General features: G+C 43.0%; 1 protein-coding gene across 2 annotated transcripts; it reads left to right on the top strand.

The window, feature by feature from the left end:
* Window positions 1-360: 360 nt before the first annotated feature.
* Window positions 361-25,646, top strand: QPCT (glutaminyl-peptide cyclotransferase). Of its 2 annotated transcripts, none has more exons than XM_079792742.1 (7): window positions 361-597; window positions 8,385-8,531; window positions 12,179-12,457; window positions 16,247-16,423; window positions 18,536-18,635; window positions 20,536-20,652; window positions 25,002-25,644. In XM_079792742.1, exons 2-7 carry the CDS (start codon window positions 8,457-8,459, stop codon window positions 25,145-25,147), a joined length of 894 nt encoding a protein of 297 aa, XP_079648868.1. In that variant the 5' UTR covers window positions 361-597; window positions 8,385-8,456; the 3' UTR covers window positions 25,148-25,644. The 2 variants fall into 2 exon arrangements, with proteins under 2 accessions (XP_079648868.1, XP_079648867.1); XM_079792741.1 differs by lacking the exon at window positions 361-597 and adding an exon at window positions 1,170-1,307 and having other exon boundaries at window positions 25,002-25,646.
* Window positions 25,647-26,298: the final 652 nt, after the last annotated feature.

Below are 26,298 nucleotides of genomic sequence, written 5' to 3' on the forward strand. Positions count from 1 at the left end.
GGGTCCAAATGTCACTCAAAAACTCTCGGACATGAATAGGGTTTGTAATTGGGAACATCAGGAAAGTAGGTACTTAAATCCTGTCTTCCCCTGTAGCTCCAGAGGAGGGCAGAGCAGTGTCTTCCCAGGTCAGCCCTCTCTTTTGAACTCATTCTAACAGCCAAGCCTAGAAAATTAGTCCAAGTCAGCCAGAAGGCTGACTCCATTACCTTCAGGCATTTGCTCTCGGGGAAACAGGTAAGTTTCAGCGTGTCCTGTTCTGATATTTTTTGGGATCTATATGTTCCTAGGAGATGACTCAGGAGAGGCCCACGCCCTCATTCTCACTGTTGGAAGAAAAAGAGGACGGTGAAGTGATTGTCCTGACAACGTAGACCAGACACCCACCAAGTAGAGATATTGTTTTATTATTTTTTTTTCTAGGATTATCTTGATCAGTGATCTTTGATGCTGCAAAGTAAATTCAGTTGTGTTTAGCTCTTCCTTTTGAGGGGGGCTGCATTGCGGAAGAATTCTGCCTAAAGAACCACTGTGAACATTTTAGATCTTACTAATGGCAGGTAATCCCTTTCACCAGACTTTACCCAGTTTGGCAAGGTAAGTGTTTGTGAGAAAAAAAAAAGGGAAGGCATGATGGGCTGAGGGTTCAGGCTTTGTATGGAGGACGGGGAGTCTCAGTTTGCACATCTGTGAATCGGGATGGAGGTTTATGAAGACTAAATGAGGGGACATGGGAAAAGCTCCCAGGACAGTGCCCGGCACAGAACTGGGGGAAAAGAGCTGTGGGAAGACACTTCATAACCGCACCGGCTCTGATGAAACCTCGCTCCCAGTGACGGCCCTGGAGATCATACAAATGCCTCTTCCCCGTCTCTTCCTTCCTTCGCCTCGTCCTCTCCAAGACAAGGAAGTAGCCGTCTCCGCTCCCTGGGATTCGGAAGCTCCAGCCTTCCAGAACAGCCGGGCCCGGGGGTTGCTAAGGTCGGGGTGGGGGAGGTGGGGGTGGGGAGAGGAGAGCTGCGGCCTCAGCCTGCGCAGCGCAGCGGGGAGGCGACGGGGAGGAGATGGGGGGGCGGGCGCAGTCCACCCCAGGGTGGAGAGGAGGAAAGGAGCAGGACGCGCGCTCCCAGGCTCGTGACCGCAGGCGGCGCAGGGACCGGGCGCGCAGATAGCCTCGGAGAGAGATGGCAGGCGGCGGGCACCGGCGCGTCCTGGGCGCCCTCCACCTGCTGCTGCTGGCCGCCCTGCCCCGGGCCACCGAGGGGACCAGTCGGGGCGCGGGCGCCGCAGCCTGGACCCAGGAGAAGGTGAGGGACAGCTGTGGCGCGATTGTACCTGGGCGGCTCTTGCCGGGTGCGAGGATCTGAGGCCGGGCGAGCCCCCCTAGGCAGCGAGGGCGGCGGGGCGGAGCGGCGGTCCCCGGCCCCAGCAGCCGTGCCGCTTCGGGCCCCCGCGGGGTGTGGGGGCTCCGCGTCCTCGCCAGGGGGCCTCGCTAGCCTCGGGGACGCCACGCGAGCTGGGTGATGTCACCGGCCTCCCCTCGGCTGGGTCCGTTGCGGCGGCTGATAGGCGCGGGACGTGTGTCTGGCCGGTGGCCCCCCGCAGGGAGATGGGAGCGCAGAGCTCTCCCACCGCTGCATCCCAGGACACCCTGGAGACGTCGATGTTTCCTTGGAGCCTCTGGACAGACGTGTGTTATTGTTAGTCCGTTTTAGGAAGCTCTCTCTTTTTTAAAAAATATCTTTTGTTAATTATTTTACAGAGAGAAAGGGAGAAGGATAGAGAGAAACATCAATCAGCTGCCTCCTGCACACTCCCTACTGGGGATGTGCCCACAACCAAGGTACATGCCCTTGACCAGAATCGAACCCGGGACCTTGAGTCTGCAGGCCAATGCTCCATCCACTGAGCCAAACCGGCTAGAACTATTGTTAGACCGTTTTAGATTTTCAAGCGGAGCAGCCCCGAACCAAGGACCTTAACTGGATACCCACTTTACTTAAACTTTTTTTTTTTTTTGTCTTAAAAGAGAGTAAAATGCAATGGTCAGAGCAATGTATCTAGGTATAGGTGCAAATTTCATATAAGGAACTTAGAATACAAGTGCCTTTCAAGTGTTCTCTGTGTGAAGTAAGTAGGTTCACAGTTATTTCCCTTTCTTGTGTAATAATTTTGAAATCATGACATTGCTAGAGGCTTGTGCTAATGTTAATGGTATTGGAGTAAAATGGAATGGCCTTCAAGATACAATGAAAAGCAGCGAAGTGAAGGGATATCAGTGCTGACAGTGTTGTTGAACACATCTTTTAAATGATTACGATGCACGTGCCTGTGTATACTCACACGTTTGAAATACAGGGCACACGGGAGAATGCGCAGGCCCTGGCTGGCACTCCAGTCTGCTCCTCCCAGCCACGTGCCTAGGTGTCGGAACAGCCCTCTTCAGTTCCCTGGGTTAGGCTTAATGAGCCTCACCATTCAGGGCCACACACGCTCCCACTACACAGGGAGACCATCAACCACAGGGAGATCATCAACCACAGGGAGACCATCAACCACAGGGGGATGCAGGAAGCCAACTCAAGAATAACTTCATTATAAGAAAAATAACTTGGTCAGAAAGTGTCACATTGAGGTACCGACTCAAATCCTCTCTCCTTCGCTTCACTGTGAGGACCTACCTTCCTGGTCAGAAACTGGGCACAAAGAACCAGAATGGGAAGCTACACCAAACCTACCTTTATGATCCATCGAGATGGTTGGGAGTAAGTGAGATGGGACCTGTTTGAATGAGCTGCTCTGAAGGGATCGTTGGTAGGCAGGTTGTATTTGTAATGGCAGAAGGTGCTGCATTCTTAAACAGTTTAAAGCCATGAGAACTTAACCTTTGGGAATGTCTTTTAAAGTCCAAGTCCCTCTTATATTTATTTCAAGAAGCTTCTGGTCACTGTAGTTTTGGGAAATGGGATGCTTTCTGCGAAAATGGTGCAAGCAAATGAACCAATGACAAAATCAGCTGTGCCCAGGCCTGAGAGGTCCCCTCCCTCTTTTTCCTGTAGGCCTCCGTGAAGGCCTCCGGGCAGCCAGTACAGTGTGCGGCCTGGGAAAAGAATTAGTCACCACTAAGACACATGCCTTCCTGCTCTCTGTGGCATGTATATTTTAATCATGTGAGATGTGCTCTTGGTACACTGGTCTGCCCAAAGGTGAGGCGTGGTAAAGCACTGGTTTTGAAATCCATTTTCTTGGCTGTGAAATAAAGGTGTGTCTCTTCCAGCAGCATCTAATATTAAAAACAGTTCAACCTTAGCTTAAGGTTGTGTTCAGAAGATAACGATTTGGTTATTTGAAACCTGCAAGCAATTTCTCCATAGCAGCAATATTAGGAAGCTCACAGTGCCCCTGTGAAGAGGGCACATTTATCTCCAATTTACAGATGAGGAAACTCGACCACGATTACACCCATGAATTGAAGAACCCTCAACTCTCTTTTCCTCTTCTACTTTCTTCTCCAGAGTAGCCGAGGCCTGGCTGATGGTTCAGGGACAGTGTCCAGCTAGTGGAGGAGTGTGAGAAGATTGGAGGGCCAGAGGAAGAGCTTGCTTACCCCTCTCTGGGTCAGGGTGGACCCCAAATGGAATTCCAAAATCAGTCATTTTGTTTTTGGAACCCTCTCTTCTCTCACTCCTTATTTCTCCCTTCCCCTAATCTCCCTTATAGAGCTTAAAGGCCATTATTCAGGGGGTTGATCCATATTCCAAAATGACTTCTTCTGAGTCCTGCCTTCCCCATACTTCTGAATCCTGCCTTCCCCAATACTTCTTCTGAATCCTGCCTTCCCCAATCTCGGAACCTATCCCTTTAGTACAACCTTGTCAACCAGCTGTTAAAAGGAATCTAATGAAACCAATCCTCCCTTAGGTGTGAATGATTGATGACTGCGTTTTTAAAAGGGAAGCTTTTAGCTCCAACACGTTAAAAAGTATGGCTTTCCTTGAAGTCTCCCAATTATAAAGTTAACTCGTGCTGGTTTTGGGAAACTAGGAGAATACAGAAAAGGACACTAAAAAGGAAACTATCATCACCCATAAGCCCACATTCAGAGATAGTTGCTGTTAGCCATTTTGGTGTTCTTATTTGTTTTCTCTCTATATCTATAATATAAACATACACATACAGGGTGGGGTGAAAGTAGGTTTACAGTTGTTCAAATGGAAAATAATACAATAATTGATAAATAACAATATAAGAATAAAGTCTGTTTTGTGCACTCACAACTGCACGCCTACCTTTACCCAACCTTGTATATATATATATATATATATACACAACACACATACATATACACAGACATACATATGTATATAAATGTGTGATGGTGTGTTTATAGAGATGATAAAATTTTATCAATCTCATGAGTTTTATGAGAACTGAATGAGCTATTCACATAAAGCATTTGGCACAGTGGTTGTCATATAGCAACTGTTCAATTAAGGTTACTTGTTTCTTTTTTAAAATAAACACACATGACTATTTCATACTAGAGATTGTGCTGCATATACAGTTTTATATCTTACTGTGTTGCTTAATTGTATGAGTATTTCCTTGAGCTCATAATTTATTGAAAGCATCATTTGATTTTTACAAAATCACCATCATTCCACAATTTAACTATCCCTTTATTGCTGACTATTCAGATTGTTTCCAAACTTCCTCTATCGTTAAGCTGGGACCCAATGTATTTTAATGGTAGAATTTTTCTTTATTGTTACAAAGGTGAAGTTCAACTATAAAGTTGAAATTATACCAGGGATAGAGGGACAGAGTCTTTGAACAGAGCAACCATATACAGGAGAGTTGGCTTCACCTAGGAGTCCTCCCTCCGGGTCAGCTCTAGCAAGTTGCTACTGCTCCCCCCCCCAGCATTTCACATTCCTCTGCTTCTGGAGCCACATGTATTCTAAACGTCCTTAGTCATCCATCCACCCATCTCCCTGCCATTGATTCTTATGGAAACAGCAACAGACTCAGTGGTAGGAGCGGTATTGGTAGCAGAAAAAGACAAAATGTCCCATTTTGAACTTCTACTAAGGTAAGTACTATGCATCGATTTTATCGATAAGGAAACTTGTTCTAGTCACAACTAGTAAGTCAGGGAGCTGGGATTTCACCCTGAATTGTTCACAGCCTGCGCTGCATTTCTTTTCCATAGATGCCTGCTTGCACTGAAAGAAGAGACACACCGTTATCTCACTCAGTTCCCTTCCCTTCCACCACTGCATTTGTAATGTCAGTGGCATCCCACACGCAGAAGGAGTTCAGTAAATGCTGCCTGGGTTGAATTTGCAGGTAGACACAAGTGTTACCCCGAGTGCTGTTGGGAGACCCTCACAGGGGATGGAAACGGGAATTGAATTCGCTGAGCTTCTGTAACACTCTCCTTTTAGCGCAATGATTTGGGACCGCATATCCCTCTGAAAGTTGGGCCAGCTCTACGAATGATGTAATTAAAACCCTCCTTGGCCCCGAACCACGTGATTAGCCTAGAGGAGTTGCCTCAGGATATCTGGTTCACGCTTTTTGAGCTGAAAGGTTTTTGTCGCGAAAAGCAGACGTATTGTCCCTTCTGCCTGGGTGAGACGAGGCAGGGGCTGTAACAGAGACTCAGTCCTCCGAGAAGCCCTGGCCCAATAGCAAATTGCCGATGTGTCTTTGAACTGAACTGAACCGAACCTAGAATAATTTGGGTCTTGCACTTAACATGGGCTCAACACTATTTCTGCCTCATTTACTTTCCCCGCACCCAGCCCACGCTTTCTCTCCTGGTTCTTCCTCTTTTCCTTCCTCGCATCTGCATATAGATTTTTCTGTTTATTGAGTTCAGAGGGTGAGTCTCCATAAAAATTGAATGAGGGCCATGTAGGTTGGAGAAGTCAAATGCTTTCCCCTCAGAGCTTTAGTGAATAGAAAGGCTTAAGTAATTTACCGAGTGTGGTTGTTTCCCATGTCTAGCCTTCACTGACTGGGGAGCTTTTATAAACTCTGTGATTTCACAGGGGGGCAGAGACGGGAAGGGCTCTTTACTGAAGTAGGTTAATTACATGGTTGAGCTCAGGAGCCTGAAACAACTCATGCAGGTCTCTGTAGTCAGGAGCATCCACAGCCTGTTTGTGGAACTCACCCTTGATGCACCCAATAAGCAGTTTTTGGATGATTCCTGTCGACTATGTTTCACCCACATTATCTGTTACACTAGAGATGCTGGAGAGTTATTTGTTTTGTTCCTCTTTTTTTCTGAAACCCCTTAAGAATTCTTTCAAGCCTCCATAAATCACCCGTTAAAACATGAGTTTCATTTCCTTTTGCTGTGGACATGACCTCATCCACAGCGACCAGGTAGGCTCTGGGATGGCATATTGTAAATCATTAGAAAAGGAGTCACTGTCCAAACAGCTTTTAAAAAAAAAAATCCTCACCTGAGGATATTTTTCCATTGATTTTTAGAGAGAGTAGAAGAGAGAAGGAAAGACAGAGATATTGATGTGAGAGAAACACATCAATTGGTTGCCTCCTGTACGAGCCCTGACCAGGGCCCAGACCGGGGAGGAGCCTACAATCGAGGTACATGCCCTTGACTGGAATCGAACCCGGGATCCTTCTGTCCGCAGGCTGACGCTCTATCCACTGAGCCAAACCGGCTAGGGCTCTAACAGCTTTTGAAACAATAACTGCCCTGGGCCAACCCAGCTCTAAGTCATCACAAGCATGGACTATCAGAAATTCAAAAAGAGCAAAGCTCACCAATATTGAACTACAGCATTTCCTGGCCCTGTGTAGTAGGTAGCCACCTGTCTCTTCTCTCTTTATCACTGCTTGTGCATTCAACGATTTAATATTTATGATAGCAAACGTCCCATTTTACTTTATTATTATGTAAACACAGTCTCGGTGAAGATAGCTTTAGAAAGATAGTCACCTGTCACTTCCTTATTTGATGAATTCACCCAAGTCTTTATTGAGTGCTCAATATGAGCTAGGAAGAGAGCAGAAAAAAGGAGAGAGTTTTGCCCTCACATGAAATCAGGCATTAATCAAGTATAAACCCCAGGAAGTGTCCTCTAAGCTACGGCCTGAAATGAGCGGGAGTGAGCCAGGTGAAGAGGGAGGGACCAGCCTTCCAGGTAGAAGGCACCGCAGATGCGAAGCCCCAATGGGGCGCAACCTTACACGGCTCTGGGGCCTGGAAGGATGCCAGGGGGACTGAAGCATGGTGAGCGGGGGCGAGTGACCCTTCCTAGGGCTTGTGAGCCAGCGGGAGAGACCAGACAAGCTCTCATTGGCCAGGTTAAGCAATAATTAACCACGTAAAGTCTTCTGACTCCCTGCCTCCATTTTCTTATTTCTTCCTTTCCCATTTCCAGTGTTTTGTCATTTAGCTTTCGTTTTCTTCTCAAAGTGCTGTTTGAGAGGTACGGTAGAGGCACTTTAATTGTGGAGGACCAAGGAATTTAAAGGCTGCAGTGACAAATGTATTAAGGAAAGATATTTTAAAATGCATTAGCAGTAAACAAACACAAACTTAAGAACAGGAGATAGATAATTGATATTTTAAAGTCTCAGTTTTACAAAGCAATTGTACTAAAAAACATTACAACTTACACAGGAAATGTGTTACATATTCATTTTCAGGTTCAAAGCATTGTATTAATTTTGTTTTTAAGATAAGCTGTCAAAAGAATTAGTTTAGCCCAGCTGGCGTGGCTCAGTGGTTGATCGTTGACCTCTGAACCAGGTCACAGTTTGATTCCCGCTTAGGGCACATGTCCGGGTTTCCGGCTCAATCCCCAGTGTGGGGCGTGCAGGAGGCAGCCCATCAATGATTCTCATCGTTAATGTTTCTATCTCTCCCTCTCCCTTCCTCTCTGAAGTCAATATATATATATTTTTTTATTTTTTTAAAATATATTTTATTGATTTTTTACAGAGAGGAAGAGAGAGGGATAGAGAGTTAGAAACATCGATGAGAGAGAAACATCGATCAGCTGCCTCTTGCACACCCCCTACTGGGTATGTGCCCGCAACCAAGGTACATGCCCTTGACCGGAATCGAACCTGGGACCCTTGAGTCCGCAGTCCGACGCTCTTATCAACTGAGCCAAACCGGTTTCGGCTAAAAATATATTTTTTAAAAAAGAATTAGTTTAACTTTCTAGATCGTGGGGGCCAGTTTTTAATTTGACTAGCTTAATGCGCCGTGTATAACGTAAGAGCTATCCCTTTATTCTGAGATTCAAAGCCAATATTTTTCAACCGCAGATGTCTCAGGGTAAGTCTTAACCATATTATGAAACAATAGTTGGTTAATAATGTTGTTTAATCCTCAGAATGATCACCAACCAGCCACTCTGAACTCATCGTCTCTCCGGCGAGTTGCCGAAGGCACCAGTATTTCTGAAATGTGGCAAAATGACTTACGGCCATTGCTGATAGAGCGATACCCAGGATCCCCTGGAAGCTATGCGGCTCGCCAGGTGAGAACGCAGCACACAAACCCAAAGGCTGTTGAATACTTGCTTTCACGTGAGAGGTAACACATCCCACGTTCGGAGTTATCTAACATTCAGATCTGCATTCTCATCTTATTACTCGCCAAAATAAGCAACCAAGAAAACCAAACAGCTGAGGGTAAATGTCTGTTTTGTTAAGCATTACATGTTAACCTAAATCAATTTTTGTGTGTGAAATCTCTGTGTGGGGTATGGCATCAGACAGGGTAGTTAAGTGCTCAACTCTTGGTCATTTCTATAACAACCCCTTGGGCCCTAAACACCCAACATTAACAGCCTTAGACAGCCCTTGCCTGCCAGTTCTGGGCCGTGAGTGAGTTACTGTCCCATCAGGCTTCCCTTTGGGAAGTTGTATTCTCCCTGGTGGGAGAGTCAAGATCAGTGCTAAGCTGCTTTCTCCAGTGCAGTGCTTCTCAAGCTTCTGACTCTGACCCATGGTAAAACTAAGTGTATATATATATGTGCGGAAGTCAAGCAGTCTAATTTCAGCCCAGATTCTGGAAGGGTTTAACCTTGACTTTTCCATCTATCACTGGAGAGTGGATGCTGGGGGGAACCGGCTCTGTGGTGTGTGCTCACAGATGTCTCTAGCTCTGGATCTTCTCATTTCAATGATACTCCCTGGGCTCATCTCTCTTTCCTATTTAAAAGGAATGGGCGCGTAATAATAAAAATATAGCCTACATTCTAAATTGCATTTTAGCATGGCTGGTGGGCCCAGGCGGTTGCTGTCTGGAGTGAGGGAAGCTCAGCAGCTTTAGACTCTCTCCCACAGCCAAGCGCCCCCTGCTCAGACATTCTTGCGAGAAGAGCAGTAGTTTTTGCAGCCTGCTCCACAGAATGGTAGTGGGAACTTGCAGATTAAGTCTGAAAGCCAAAAGCACAACAACGAGATATATTGGTGATGTAATTAGGTTATGCAGCCAATATGATTGTTTAGAAAGAAATTAGTTGCTAAGACAAATAAAAAATATTTACACTGAATAAAAAAGATTACTTTAGGCAGAATTCTTTCTGGGCCATTTGCTGTTGCTTTTGAGGATTTTAGTGTCAACATCGATATCGGGAATTATCACAACTGGTTTAGTAGTTGAGAAATGAGTTTGTGTGTAAGACTTCAGCTGAGCAAAGCTAACAGATATATGTTTTAAATCCCAATTCATTTTGTAAGCACACTGGCTGCTATTGGTGCGAAGACATTTTATGGAGCAGCTCAACATCTGGATGCCAGATGTTCTGGAGTACATGCCTTTTGAAAATTTTTTTTACATGACCCCTTTTATGGAAAATAATTTTTCCCTCAAGTCTGAAGATAACTTATTTTCATATTCTGTGTAAAGCTTGTCTTAGATGCACAATGCTTTCTCTCTATTCAAACTACTAATATTCTATCCTATCCTATCCTATATAATAAAAGGGTAATATGCAAATCAACCAAATGGCGCAACGACTATGATGCTCACTGACCACCAGGGGGCAGACTCTCAACGCAGGAACTGCCCCCTGGTGGTCAGTGCTCTCCCACAGGGGGAGCGCTGCTCAGCCACAAGCCGGGCTGCAGCCGTGGTGGCAGGAGCCTCTCCCACCTCTGCAGCAGCGCTAAGGATATCTGACTGCGGCTTAGGCCCAAGTAGTCAGTCAGACACCCCCTAAGCGGCTGCTGGACTGCTAAAGGGTGAAGGCTGGGCTGAAGGGACCCCCCCCCCTCAGTGCACGAATGTCATGCACTGGGCCTCTAGTATCATATAACTTTATATATTCTCATTGAGAATATTTATAATTAAAAAAAAAAATTTAGCTTGGCTGATGTGGGTCAGTGGTTGAGCATCGATATATGAACCAGGAGGTCACGGTTTGATTCCCAGTCAGGGCACATGCCCGGGTTGTGGGCTCGATCCTCAGTGTGAGGTGTGCAGGAGGCAGCTGATCAGTGAGTCTCTCTCATCATTGATGTTTCTCTCTCTCCCTCTCCTTTCCTCTCTGAAATAAAAAAAATATATATATTTTTAAAAAATTTAAAAATTTTTTAAAAGAAGGAAAAAATAGTTTATTAATTACAGTTTAGGCATATTTACTGATAGCCAACTGTAAACAAAGCCCAATACTGAGAATTGTGGAGAATAACAAAAATGAGATATAAATGATGATTTTAACAAGGTTATAAACATTTCTTTTTTATTTAATATGAAAAGACAACTTCTCAACCTATAATAGAAAAAGGCAAGGTACTGTGTATTTGTGCTATTTAGGCCGAAGTCCACCTCACTACCCTCACTACAGAAAGCAGAAAGTGGATAGCTGGGGAATTATGTTTTTATTAGGCTTTTGCAGGGTTGGCTGTAGAGTCACTGTTCTCACCCCTGGTTCAGTTCTCTCCCCGGAAGCTTCCTGCCACAGTTTTTTTCAAGGTCCTTGCCCACATGCATGTCACATTAGTTAGGGCAGGAGGCCACACAAGACTTGGCGAGGCTAGAAAATTGTGTTTCCCTGGGAGAAAAATAATCTCCCCTTCTTTTCCAGTTATTACGTTATTTGTTTATCACCTCAAGGTCCATTCCCACTGATGTTAATTGTGGAACAGATTGCTGGTTATGTGGATGGTGAGTTTGTCGCTTGACTTTAAAAAAATCCTTTAAGGCAACTTACAAAGATGTATATATTTCAAAATAAAATAAGTGGAACCCAGTGAGAAAAATGAGGCAAAGGGAAAATAAAGGCAGGAAAGGGCAATGAAACAGTGATGAACTCACCCATAGATTCTTAAAAAAGACCCTTCTAGTGTCTGAGGTGGAATTTCTTTTATATCTGATAATTTTTCCTGTCATTTACCTTGTTGCTCACAAGGTCTAAGATAACCAGGAGAAATGGATTTATTTTTACCAGAACGTGCAGTGGGTCTGGACCTTCCTAGTGTGCAGAAGGAAAGCTACTTGATAGTGACTGTGGTTCAGAGTCGCTTATTGATTCTTAGAGTGGGCAGGACCTCAAATATCCCTACCCATCCCCTTGTTGTGGGACTCTATCCTGAGCAGGTGAGCATCAGTATCTTTTGTTAGTGTTCATTATATTGTGAAGTACCTGTTGGACTCGAGGCACCTGCTATACACTGGGGACCTAAAGAGCTACCACGGGCCGTGCTTGCCTCAAAGAGCTTAGAGTGGAAGTTGAGACCTGTAGGTCCCTGGTATATCTGTTTTCTCAAACATGCCTTCTTAGCCTCCTAGAGAAATTGAAAGTGGACTTTCATACATATTGAACTGGATCTCTATCTCCTGACATGTAGAAATGTTCATGTTAGATTAAGTGAGAAGAGTAGGATTCTATTCCTATAAAAACACATCCCTCTGCCAATCTATGAGTTTGTGCTAATATATGTTTGTGTAAAAAAAAAGAGAAGATATACATCAGACTATTAACAATACTATTAACAATTTGCAGGGAGAATATTGGGGGAGAGGGAGAAGATTAGCCTTTCCTTTATACATCCTTGCTATTCATTCCATAAGCATGTATTGTATTGTTAACTTGAAAGGCCTATAAGCAACTTAAAACATACTGAACAAATGAACCCTGCCTTGATCTGAAACTTTGTTATTTTTTGTTTTGATCAGCATATCATGCAGAGAATTCAGAGACTTCAAGCTGACTGGGTCTTGGAAGTAGACACTTTCTTGAGTCAGACACCTTATGGATATCGGTCTTTCTCAAATATCGTCAGCACCCTCAATCCCACTGCTAAACGACACTTGGTACTTGCCTGTCACTACGACTCCAAGTATTTTCCCCATTGGGACAACAGGGTGTTTGTGGGAGCCACCGATTCAGCCGTGCCGTGTGCGATGATGTTGGAGCTAGCTCGTGCCTTAGACAAGCAACTCCTTTCCTTGAAGGTATCTGTTTCCCTCTCGTAGATTCTTGGCATAAAACACATGAGCAGTAACGCAGAGTGAATTCGAGAATCCTTGGGGGTAGTGAGAAGGCCATTTAGAAATGTAGACTTTCAGTACATTTTGTATTAATTGTTTGCAAAAATGGTATGGGTTTGAGTGAATATTAATTGGAAGATTACATTATTTGAAATGTCAACCATGGGCAATAAACCTAAGATACATGACAGTTGAATTCATTAATTGGCACCTGATTTCTTAGTTTTGAATACACATTAAACTAAGGGCAACATTTCTTCGTGAAAAATTAAGAAGGCGGAAGATCGATACAGGTATACGTCTGAGAACTCTGTTTATTTCTTCTTGTTTATGGAGCCACGGACATCACAACCTTCTGATCTGAGAGATGGTGGCCCTCAAGAGTGAGTAATTCAGACATATCAAGATGAAAAGCATGAAGCAGAAATGCATTATTGTTATTATCTGTGGATCTCGGCTCAATTTTATGTAGCATAGTAGAGCTTTTGTTATGTTCTCAGCTCAGAATACTTCTGGGACTCGCAGATGTTATTTCAGTCTCTGTGTTCTTAAGGGTATATTGGGGAAAAGTGCTAAACTAGATGAAGACATTTTGTTCAGATATCACTCATAACCAAGTAAACACAACGAGGCAAAAACAAAAAACTTTGTTCGCAGGCAACGGATGCCCCTTTCTCCCCTCAGAGCTTTATGAAGGGGCCGGCCTTGGGTACAATGTGGGTAAAGAAGTAAAATGTTTATCTTGTAATGGAAGTAATAGAGATATTTGGTTCTATTTTTGCTGGATATGCCGCACTTGGAGAAAGCAAGAATTGTTTATAACCTCTCGGTATCCTTTTCACTGTTTTTTGTTTTGTCTTGTTTTCTGAACCTTCTATGATGTCTTTGTCCCGTGCTCCACCCTGCTTTTAACTAGCACTCTCCCCCAGCAATTGGGTGAGGGAGTTCTGAAGCTGATGTAACAGTTTGATTTCTCATGTCTGCATTCTCGTGTAAGGACATGAAATGAAATGGATGTGACGTAAAGACACAGGTTGTGCAGTGGCTGTGCTTTCTCTGGGGGAGCCCCTTTACCTTTTGCATGTACCTCATACCTGCTTTTGGTAGAAAGAGCTGGATGAGTTGTTGGGCAGGGATCCCCAGGAAAACACACACATACCTTCTCTTAATTATCCTTCTAATAGAGGTAAACAGTGATGTGGACAGTTTTTAAAAAGGGCTGGTTTGGGGTACAAGCATTGAGAGTATCAGATGTATTCTCCCAGTTGGATTTTAATTTAAACTGTAGGAAGGAGTTATTTTTAAGTTCTTCAGCTGTCAAGGATTGGGTAGGTGGTGATGGAATGTGACCTGGCAGAGGTCTGGATTATTGTCCCAACTCTTTGCAGCCTTCCCCCCTCTAGTAATAAGATTATAATTATGCATTCACATTTTTTGCCTTATAACTTTGCTGTGTTCCTCCCTCCTCCCCTAATGGCAGGTTGTACCTTGTCATTCCTTACCTCTGGACTTGGTTATTTGACTTGTCTTGGCCAACAGAATGCTTGTAGATGTGACACAAGCAGAGGCTAGAAGTGTGCTTGTGCAATTGGGCTTGCTCCCTCGGGCCTTTGCCATCACCAGGAAAAGGGTGTGCCCTGGCTAGCCTGCCAGGCCCTGGAGGATTAGAGACATATGGAACAAAGCCAACCTTGATGATTTTGGTGAAGCAAGGCTCCTGATCCAGCCCAAACTGGCCTAGATCAGTTGTCCCCAGCTGACCTACAAACCCAGAAGGATACATGAGTGTTGTTTTAAGCCACTGAGTTTAGGGTGGTTTTTCACACCTTGTTATTGAGATAGCCTTGGGTGGGGAAAGAGTGCAGATAACTCACCAACTATGTTGACACTGGTAATTAGGCATCTATCATATTGCCACCAAGAAGGATTGCAAGAGCTTCACAAATCAGACTACACAGATAGTGAGGGAAGCAGAAGTGGGGGTGGGGAGAGCTGGGAAGGAGAGTGTTGTTAAATCTAAGGAGCACTTAGATATGTAGGTTCCCACCCCACACCTGGAAGATAGGTGAGTACCCCGTCTGTATTCTTGTGGGAGATGACAGAATATTTTTCTAGAGAAACGGAACCAGGGAGATTCTGGACATGGAGACACCAGATGTAAAGGAGGGCAGTAGTGAGGTGCCTCAGAAATCAAGGAGGTTAGGTGAAAGTCCCACATTGAACAGAGGTCTGCAGCCTTTTCCCCACTTCCAGCATGAGAAAGCCAGCAGCCAGCTTGTCCCCAGAGACAGGAACCTGGAGGATCCTTCTCTGGAGCCTATGAACCATCTCAGTGCAAACCCCGACTGGGCACCAGGTCACCCTGCAGGGAAGCCAACCTAATCAGTGTTATAGCGCCTTATTCTTTATTTGAGTGAACACAAAGGATGACCAGACATTTGAGGACAGTCTCTGACATGAAAGCAAGCAAGCAAAACAATACAAATTGAAAAATGAACTGGTAGGTCATAAAGCACAAGGAGCAGAAGAGGACTTAAAGGACACAGTTTCTAATGTCCTTAGATAAGAGGAGAAGGATACCTCTAACGGATTAAGGAAACATCAGAATCAGTTTGGTCCACTGGGAGCATCCCCCCCACCCCCAGAACTTTAGTGAGGTGGAGAGTGCAAAGGGTTGTACATTTCCCCCTGCCACATTCAGCTGCACAAGTGCAGGCACGAAGGAAGCAGAGAGTGGACTTGAGGCCATGTGTTTGCCATGTGAGTTTGACCAAGGCAGAGAGAGGCAAGGGAGTGGAGCGTGTTTTCAAGGGAGTGATTAGAATGATTGACTCTGGAATTTAAGCTGAATATGGAGTGAAGTGAGGACATCATGGGGGTGAAGGACTCGGAAAAGATAAACGATTCAGTAGATTAGGGATTGCAGTTGGGTTGCAGATTCTGGGAGTTGGGGGACTAATGTAAAAAGTGAGAGTTGTCAGACAGTGGAAAGTAAAACATTCATCAGAACCCTACTCACACTTCTAAGTTCTCCTGAAAACCATCTCTTGCGTGAAGTCTTCCTTGACACCCCAACGATTCAACCCCTCATTCTATCCATTCCCATATGAGTTTTACTTCACATTTGTGACCCTTGGCACATTTTGCCATGTTCATGTATTTGGTTTATCTTTCCTAACCCAACTAGAGTGTAGGCTCCTGGAGGGGAGAGGCTGTAATGATTGCTCTTTGTGTCCCTGTTGCATTTCTAGGGCAGGTCCTCGAACTTAGACTCAAAAAAAAAAAAAAAAAAAAGCAGGCACACCATGGATGAGATGGATGAGTAGCCAAGTAGATTTGCAGTTGTTCAGGTTGGGTTTCCTGGGATGCACACTCTGACTTGGAGGTTAGGATTTAGGTCATTTCTTAGGGAGTGGCCTTGACTCAACACCTGTGGCAGGGAGGGGAGAGCAATGGGATCCGGCAGAGGGAGAAGTCAGGCTGTTTTGCAGGTACAATAGCGTCAGCCAATCTAGGGGGATCTCTGGAGGTGGCAAAGCCTTTCAAAGTTCTCTGAAGAGTTAGAGAAAATGCATAACTTCTATTTTCACGAGGAGTGGGAGACGGTGAGATTGACATGGGGATGTGATGATTTTCAGGGAAGGAGTGGTGCCAAATAAATGGTGGCATAGTTTCACTCACTGTGTTCTCGTCCCTTTCTTGGTGGCTTAGCTGTCTTCTCTCCAGTTATGTTTTCACTGTTCTTTTTACCAGAACGTTTCAGACTCCAAGCTGGATCTGTCACTCCAGCTGATTTTCTTTGACGGGGAAGAGGCTTTTCTTCACTGGTCTCCTCAAGACTCTCTGTATGGGTCTCGGCACTTAGCTGCAAAGATGGCATCGACCCCTCACCCACCTGGAGCGAGAAACACCAACCAGCTGCACAGCATGGTTAGTCTGGGAAGTATCCATGGTGCTGCGGCTGCTGGTGCTGCCTCAAAGGCAGCCAGAGCTAAAGCCAATTAAAGACCTAAAAATGCCCGGCATCCTTGGAGCAGAGTGTTTATAATAGAGCATTCCTTGGCAGGCGTTTGGGTTTTTGAGGAATCCCAGAGCTAAAAAGAATGATTCTGGGTTAGCAGTTACGTCTGAGCTTAATTAAAATATTTCACTGAAATGATATGAACATTTACATAATAAGTTTTAAAAATTTAATGTTATTGATTTAAGTTTTCAAAAATGTAAAAACACTTTAATTAAATTAAAAGGCTGTAAAACATCCGATTAAGGAGACATCAGATTCAGTTTGGTCCAATGGGATTGCATTCCCTTGGTACTGCATGGAGGTGGAGAGAGCACCCCTTCTTTGAGCCCTGAGGCCTGAGGAGGTGGGGGTCTTGGGAAATGGAGTTAGAGTGGGACGTGGTATGAGGATGGGAGTGAAGAATTTCCTCAGTGGATTCAAAGCGTTATAACGACTCTGACTGTGTTTATGACATTTTGATGTGCTGATTTTGATGTGGTATTTTTGATGTCGGGGTGGAGACATTTTGATGCAGCCTTAAAACCCTGCTCTTACTACCAAGTAATGGGTGCAACACACGACCCCATTTTCATCCCCAATCCTGGACCCCCTCCACCCCCCTGTCCCTCACCCTGTCCTTGAATTCTTTCCCTATTCTAATTCTCTTCCTATATTTGACCTTCACTCAGTCTTGAGTCCTCACTAACCCCAGCTTGGGACCTCATGCCTCTCTTGAGTCTTCATTCTTCCCCGTGCCTTCGTGCATCCCTGACCTTCGCCCTATCTGTGAACTGAAAGCCTATTTCTAACGACTCCACTTGTCCCAGTCCTTTGCCCTGTCACTTACCTTCTCCCTCTGAGTCCACATGGCCAGGTTAAATGTCCTCTATGATTCTGACACATCCCATGTGGGCATTCTCTCCATCCTATGGTCCATTGGCAGCTCATAACGGATCAGGGGAATATGGTCAGCACCTCATTCGGTCACTTGAACCCAAATGGCTAAAAAGGATTCTGAGGAGGAGGAGAGACCTGGTTGATCAGTAGGAAGAACAGTTATTTATCATTCCAAATATTCGAATCCATAATATGATTAAATTCCTCCTCCACCCCCCAGAAACAAACTCTTATTAGCTTATCTAACCATGTAAATACATTCTGATTTCAACCAAGCCTATTTCCTCCAATGAATATATTTAATCATCATTCATGAGTTAATAGATACTATGTCTTTAGAATGGTAGACTCGGCAAATATTTACCTACCATGTGTCAGGATTTACACTAGATATTTACCCACACATGATCACACTTATATAAATCAGTTCTTAAACCAGGGTTAGGCAGGGGAGATGTGTGTGTGTGTGTGTGTGTGTGTGTGTGTGTGTGTGTGTGTGTGTGTGGTCTTCAGGGAGTCCTTAAACCTGCTGATGTTTTATGGCTCAAACAAGTTAAGGAACACTGGTTTAAGTGTAGAGTACATAATCAGAAGGGACTTTTAAAAATCAGCAAGTTTGAGCTTCTGGTTTATAGAAAAGGACCTGGAGAGTCAGAGACATCAGGTCCTGTAGCTCCTGGTCAAGGAATTTTTCTTATATGCTACTTTGGGGAATAAATAGTTACTAAATGTTCTCTTATAGGTGCTTATGTCATTACAGACAAAGAATAAAATGGCGAATTAGAATGGAATAGAAGATCAGAGGCTTGGACTCCCATCTGAAAATCAAGTTAAATGTATTCTTTTTAAATATATGGAATACTTATCCAAATGTCCTCTTTCTAATTTATTTTCAGTGATATTCTTCTGGGATTCCAGACACAAAGAATCTACACATTGCCATTTAATGGCAAAGCAAGACTTAATACATTTGCCAAAAGTATTAGCTTACAATGCTATTAAATCTTTTGTTTACACTAGTATAGCTCCCTAGATTATTCTCAATTGTTAATATGCCTATAGTTTTGATTCATTTTTTTACATTGCTGAGTATGAAACGTGTTTTTAGTGACAGTGATTAAACAATATTTTTTCTCCCTTAGGATCTATTGGTCTTATTAGATTTAATTGGCGCTCCAAACCCAACATTTCCCAATTTTTTCCCAAACTCTGCCCGATGGTTTGATAGACTTCAAGCAATTGGTAAGCACCAATGTTATTAAAACTAGGTTTCTTCCTCCTGATAAACACTACATTTTAAAATTCAAAATTTAAGATTTAAGTGTATGATTTGAATATATATTATACTTTACTGGCTTTTTCTCTTGCTTTATGGATTAATTAATTATTCCTATTCATCTCTTTTAGTAGGCCCACTTTATTTTCCTGCATGAAACTGCATTTTGATATCCTATATAATAAAAGGCTAATATGAAAATCTACCAAACGGCGGAATGACCAGTTGCTATGACACACACTGACCACCAGGGGGCAGATGCTCAATGCAGGAGCTAACCCCTGGTGGTCAGTGCTCTCCCACAGGGGAAGCACTGCTCAGCCAGAAGCCCTGAGCCAGGCTCATGGCTGGTGAGTGCAGCAGTGGTGGTGGGAGCCTCTCCCACCTCCACAGCAGCACTAAGGATGTCTGACTGCCAGCTTAGGCCTGCTCCCTGTGGGAAGCTGTCAGTCAGACATCCCCCGAGGACTCCCAGACTGTGAGAGGTCACAGGCTGGGCTGAGAGACACCCCCCCCCCCGTGCACGAATTTCATGCACCGGGCCTCTAGTGAAAACATAAAATAGTACATTTCACATTGCATATCCTTAGAAATGGTTTGAAAATATTTTCCCAGAGTCCTGTTTGAAGCATATGGAATACATTTCTAGGAAAATTTTACTAAGCAAAGTATGTTGGCTAATGATGAATGTTATCCTTATAATGATACTAGAAAATATTTTTTAGTTTTTCTTTCCTTTCCATCCCTGTCTTTGTAATTTTTCAAGGATTTTTTGCACTTTTCTTATTTCCTCTGCCAGAATGAATTTATAGCACTAACTTGCACCTTAATGGTTTTTAACCCATTGTGCTGCCCTCTCCTAGTGGTACTTACTGAACTTCAAACCATATCTAAATTGCATAAGGAAAAGTTATATCCTAAGATGAAAGAATTGTAAGTGTCAATTAATGGATTGCGAATATTGTTTGGTGGTGCTTCCTAACATATTACATATGTTCCTAAATATCTCCATATTGCTAAAACATCACATATGCCTGCTTACCACTTGGTATAGTTTTACACTTTAAATTTAGCAATTAAAAACACACACCCAGCTATCCTGATGAGTTTCATTCGATTGTCTTATACTTTTCTTGTGATCTCTTATCATTTTGTAACATAGAACTCATGTTATATGTAACCATGTAACATAACACATGGGTTCTATGTCTCAAGATGATGAGTGTTGGAATGCAGGCCAATGGTTCTCAAACTAGAGTGTGCGTTACCTGGAGGGCTTGTTACAACACACATTGCTGGGCTCCGTCCCTAGAGTTTCTGATTCTGTGAGTCTGAAGTGGGTCCAGATAATTTACATTTCTAACAAGTTGCCAGGTGGTTCTGATACCCCTGGTCGGAGACCACACTTTGAGTACCACTGATGCAGGTCATAGCAGGTAACCCCTTTCCATAAAGTGGCCACTCAGTAAACTTCATCCTTATTCTGTTTGAGTATTACCCTTCCAAGCCCCACATCTCCTCTTAAGGTATTCTTCATACAGGATCTCAGATCTATGAGTATCTATGTTGTTTTCTCCCCATTTTTTTCCTGTTTTTCTCATTCTTCATCTCTCCATTCTTCTACTGAGTTTCACCTCTAAGAAGGTTCTCACCTGTAAAGCTACAGCCACATGTGACCCTTCTCATCCCCAAACTACTCCAAAATGTACACACCCATGTACAGCACAGATGTTTATTGACATATGTTCACAGCCGCATGTTTTAAAAGCAATGGTCACATGTGCTAAGATTTCACACTCCTTATGCATTCTGCCTATTGATCAGATAAAAACAGATATTCATCTACTGTCTAATTGTCATCTGCAGAACATGAGCTCCATGCATTAGGTTTGCTCAAGGCTCATTCTTTGGAGAGGCGGTATTTCCAGAATCATGGTTTTGGAGGAGTGATTCAGGATGACCATCTCCCATTTTTAAGAAGAGGTAATAATGTGTGTGTATATGTATGTGTGCATGCACATGTGCATTTTTAACCTATTGTATTCATTGTATTTTATGTGCTTTTGCAACAATCTAGAAGGATAAGGAATCATTAGATTTAATGAATTGAACAATTAAGTCATCCACTTATGGCTTCTATTTTTTTTTCATGGAAGTTATTCGAAATCCTTGACACCTTTATATATTTTTTTCCTGCAGGTAGGGTATTTATGAAAGCTCATGTTCCATTGACCATGCCTTCACTTTTATAGAGTTAGGCTGTATTCTTACACTTTGTATAACTCTGATGTTTACTAATTAATAAGGAAGTCATATCCTTGATGTCAATGGTGAGAGTTTAAACAAACCCAAGGACTCTTTTTTTTTTAAAAAAAAATATTTTTTATTGATTTCAGAGAGGAAGGGAGAGGGAAAGAGAGAAACATCATTGATGAGAGAGACTCATTGATCAGCTGCCTCCTGCATGTCCCCTTCTGGGGACTGAGCCCACAACCCCAGGCATGTGCCCTTGACTGGAATCAAGCCCAGGACCCTTCAGTTGCAGACCAATGCTCTATGCACTGAGCCAAACCGGCTAAGGCAAACCCAAGGGCTCTTGCAGGAGCCTCCCAATTGGTCTCTAGTGTTTGCTCTTGCTTCCCTATTCTTCTTCTCCTTTTTTTTTTTTTAAAATAAGTCTTTATTGTTCAGATTATTACAGTTGTTCCTCTTTTTTCCCCCCATAGCTCCCCTCAACCCGGTTCCTACCCCACCCTCTGCCCTTACCCTCCCCACTGTCCTCATCCATAGGTGTACGATTTTTGTCCAGTCTCTTCCCGCACCCCCCATGCCCCCTTCCCTCTGAGAATTGTCAGTCCACTCCCTTTCTATGCCCCTGATTCTATTATATTCAACAGTTCATTCATTCATCAGCTTTTTTATTCACTTGATTTTTAGATTCACTTGTTGATAGATATGTATTTGTTGTCACTTTGTTGTTCATAATTTTTGTCTTTACCTTTTTCTTTTTCTTCCTCTTAAAGAATACCCTTCAGCATTTCATATAATACTGGTTTGGCAGTGATGAACTCCTTTAGCTTTTCTTATCTGTGAAGCTCTTTATCTGACCTTCAATTCTAAATGATAGCTTTGCTGGGTAGAGTAATCTTGGTTGTAGGTTCTTGCTATTCATCATTTTGAATATTTCTTGCCACTCCCTTCTGGCCTGCATAGTTTCTGTTGAGAAATCAGCTGACAATCATATGGGTACACCCTTGTAGGTAACTAACTGTTTTTCTCTTGCTGCTTTTAATATTCTCTCTTTGTCTTTTGCTCTTGGCATTTTAATTATGATGTGTCTTCGTGTGGTCCTCTTCGGATTCTTTTTGTTTGGGGTTCTGTGCATTTCCTGGACTTGTAAGTCTATTTCTTTCACCAGGTAGGGAAAGTATTCTGTCATTATTTCTTCAAATAGGTTTTCAACATCTTGCTCTCTCTCTTCTTCTGTTACCCCCATAATTCGGATGTTGGTAAGCTTGAAGTTGTCCCAGAGGCTCCTTACACTAGCTTCATATTTTTGGATTCTTTTTTCTTTTTGCTTTTCTGTTTGGGTGTTTTTTGCTTCTTTGTATTTTAAATCTTTGACTTGATTCTTGGGATCCTCTAGTCTGCTGTTGGATCTCTGTATATTATTCTTTATTTCAGTCAGTGTATGCTTAATTTCTAGTTGGTCTTTTTTCATATCCTTGAGGGTCTCACTAAATTTCTCAGAGGTTTCTAGAAGATTCTTTTTTTTTTTGATTTTTTACAGAGAGGAAAGGAGAGGGATAGAGAGCTAGAAACATCGATGAGAGAGAAACATCGACCAGCTGCCTCCTGCACACCCCCCACCGAGGATGTGCCCGCAACCAATGTACATGCCCTTGACCGGAATCGAACCTGGGACCTTTCAGTCCGCAGACGGACGCTCCATCCACTGAGCCAAACCGGTTTTGGCATTTCTAGAAGATTCTTGAGTAACCTTATAACCGTGGTTTTGAACTCTATATCCAGTATTTTGCTTTCCTCCATTTATGTCATTTGTGACCTGTTTCTTTGTCTCTCTCTGCATTTTGGCTGCTTCCCTGTGTTGATAGAGTAGCTTTGTGTGGTAGGTATCCTATAGGGTCCAGTGGCTCAGCCTCCCTAATTACCTGAGGTGGACACTCTTGGTGCACCCTTTGTGGGCTGTGTGCACAGTTTTGTTGTAGTTAAGCCTTGATTGTTGTTGGTATCACTGGGGGGAATTGACCTCCAGGCCAATTGGCTGTGAGGATCAGTTGTGTCTGTGATGGGAGAACTTCTGTGCTGGAGACACCCTTATGGGGCAAGACTTGCTTCAGTGGGACTTTGGCACTCACTGAGTCTGCCCCCTGAGTGTGTCTCTTATGGATCTGAAGAGTTGTAATCTGGATGGTCTCACTCTGACCACTGGGTACACTGGCTCTTGGATCTCCAAGGAGGTGCAAGGTCAGCCACTGCCTGAGGCCACCCAGCAGGAGCTACGGAGAGATCTGCAGATTCCTCTTCTTTGTTTGGGTTTTGGAGGTGCCCAGATGAGGCCCAGCTGTGAAGCAATGCAAGCTGCTGTGGAGCCTTGGGTCTTCTTTTGGAAGTTCTGGGGCTCTCTGACCCAGCTGCAGTTTGTTAGGTAATTTTAGATTGCAAAAGGCTAGGCCATTCATATGCAAAAGCCTCTGCACACAACTTGGGTGGGGTTGTAAATTGGGTGGGGCGGGGTCTCAGGGAATCACCAAGGTGGAGCAAACAGCAATGGCTGACCATCAGCCCTGCCCTGAAAAGGCCCCGGGTCTCTGTGTCCCGCAGCACTGTGCAGGAACAATGATCGCTGCAAGCACCTCTGAGAGAAAGCCGCCCTCGTGTTCCAGCCCAATGCCAGACAGTCCAGTCTCTCCCCGTATGAGTCTGGGTCCCCAGAGTCTCACCTGGAACTGAAGTTCAGAGCAGTCGGGAGCTTGTGTCTCCCTCCCGATTGAAAAAGACAACGGCGTACCCAGTTGCTAGCCCCTTTCATACGCACATCCGTAACTTCGCACTTCACTTCCGCACCTCTGCACCTCCTCCGAGTCTCAGTGTGCTTTTCTCTTTCTTTCTAGTTGTAGAATTTCCACTCAGCCAGCCTTCCCGTGGTTCTGGATGATATCCATTTTGTCTTTTAGTTGTAGTTTTGAAGTGGTTGTGCAAGGCAGCAAGTTCAGGTGTTTACCTATGCCACCATTTTGGTTTCTCCCTCCTTATTCTTTACATAGGAATGAGAGTTATCTTTTAAAAATTTAAATAAAATTATGTTCCTTTTCTGCTTTAAAGCTCTAGTGGCTTGCTATCATGTAGAATAAGACCAAAAGTCTTTACCATGACCTGCAAGGGCCTCCATTTTCTGACTCTGTTCTCCCTCTTTAACATCACCTGCTACGTCTGTCTCCAATCAGTATTACTTCAATCCAGCCACACCGGGCTCCTAGCTGTTCCTCAAGCAGGCAAAGCTCACTCCTACCCCAGGGCCTTTGCACTTACTACTACTGTTGCCTAGAATACTTCTCCCCAGACTTTTGCACAGCTTGCTTTTCCTTTGTTGCATGTCTCTATTTATTTGTTAGCTTCTCACAGAGGCCTTCCCTGACTTTAAATACCTTCTTCTTGGTTCTGCTGTCTGCCTCTGATTCTCTATTTCCTCACTTTATTTTATTGTTCTTTATAAGCCATATCACTTTCTAAAATTATTTTTTTTAATTAAAAAAAATATATATTTTATTGGTTTTTTACAGAGAGGAAGGGAGAGGGATAGAGAGTCAGAAACATCGATGAGAGAGAAACATTGATCAGCTGCCTCCTGCATGACCCCCGCTGGGGATGTGCCCGCAACCAAGGTACATGCCCTTGACCGGAATCGAACCTGGGACCCTTCAGTTCGCAGGCCGATGCTTTATCCACTGAGCCAAACCGGTTAGGGCTAAAATTATTTTTTATATTTGTTTATTTGATTCTTTCTCTACTAGAATGTAAGCATCATATGACCAGGGCTTTGCCTTTTAACTGATGAAACCTCAACTTCTAGAATAGGGGCTGGTATATAGTAGGTGCTTTCTAATTACTTACTGAATTAATTAACATTTGTTTAATTAATGAATGACTTTGGAGTACAAGGGTAAGATATAAGGGAATACACAGAAGATGATGAATAACCTACTGTCTTTATATGGATGGGACAGAGCTCTCACTCAGACTTCTGCTTGCCAAATTACACTTTCTAGTTTAAGTATGCACTTAATTACAAGTTGGTTCTTTCTTATTAGGTGTTCCAATTTTGCATCTGATAGCATCTCCTTTCCCTGAAGTCTGGCATACGATGGATGACAATGAAGAAAATTTGGATGAAGCAACCATTGACAATCTAAACAAAATTATACAAGTCTTTGTGTTAGAATATTTGCATTTGTAATATTCTCATTTAGTTCATGGTAATTGTATCTAGTATCGAATTCAAAAGTCAAGGTACAATTTAAAATAATCTGATTTCAGACAAATACTGTGTGGAAACTTCTACTCCAGAGATTGGTTCTGTAGGTAGATTTGAATATGTGATTAATAAATCCTAGATTTATGTCATGTCCTAAACTTCTTGTTATTTTTTATCTGGAGATAAAAAAGGGAAGTAGAAGGAAAATAGAAAATACATATCTTTAAGGGATTCCTTCAGCTAAGAAACTATGAAGCTAAATCAAATTCATATAGTCAGTATCAGGCTCTTCTAAATTATACTTAAATATTATGGTGATGTGCAATATGTAGCCTAAGTTTTATGATTTTTTTTAAATACTTGGGAATTTATTGCATATAATACAAAACAGAGATGCAGTTTGAAGATTCTTGAATTTCTTTGAGAAATCTTTATTTCCTGGAAATTAAATCAGAATAAAATGCCATGTTGTGAATTTCTCTTTTTTTTTTGTAGATAAATGAAAAATTTTAGAATTTAAAGTATAGTTCAACTTATAGAGTTTTACAAATTTAACATTTTTTATTTAAAAAAGAATATAGTCAGTAACAAAAAATAGACAATGGAAAAAGAAGGAAACTATAATGCCATTATATTAACGGAATCTCCATTCAATCTTTAGTTCTTCCTCATGCATTTTTAATGCAGATTTTCAAAATGTAGTTATAATCAAACTATGTCTATAACACTTTTATCCTTTTTTTCTGTTCAATTATATAATTACTAGACATTTATTTGCTGTTTTGATCTTGGATTGAGATGAGGACAGAAAAAGACTGTTGAGTGTGACCTCCAGAGTCAATATGAAGGTAACAGAGTAGTGGCACAGTAGTTATGATAATTTTTACATAGGTAACTTATATGCTATTTACATTTGGTTAATTTCTTTTAGCATATTTTTTTTCAGCTGATTCACGGAACCAGAATTTTGGGCTACAAACACATAGGAATTCATGGATTTTTCTTTAGTTATAGGAAACAATGATCTAGAAATACAAACTTGATCAGCTAAATAATTCAGAAACAGATCCTGCCATATAGATGAAGTTAGGTGGGCCTCTGCTCCATATGCTCCCTGTTCTGAGCAGACAATC

This window comes from Cnephaeus nilssonii (genome assembly GCF_951640355.1).
Source record: "Cnephaeus nilssonii genome assembly, chromosome: 15".
Lineage (NCBI taxonomy): Eukaryota > Metazoa > Chordata > Mammalia > Chiroptera > Vespertilionidae > Cnephaeus > Cnephaeus nilssonii.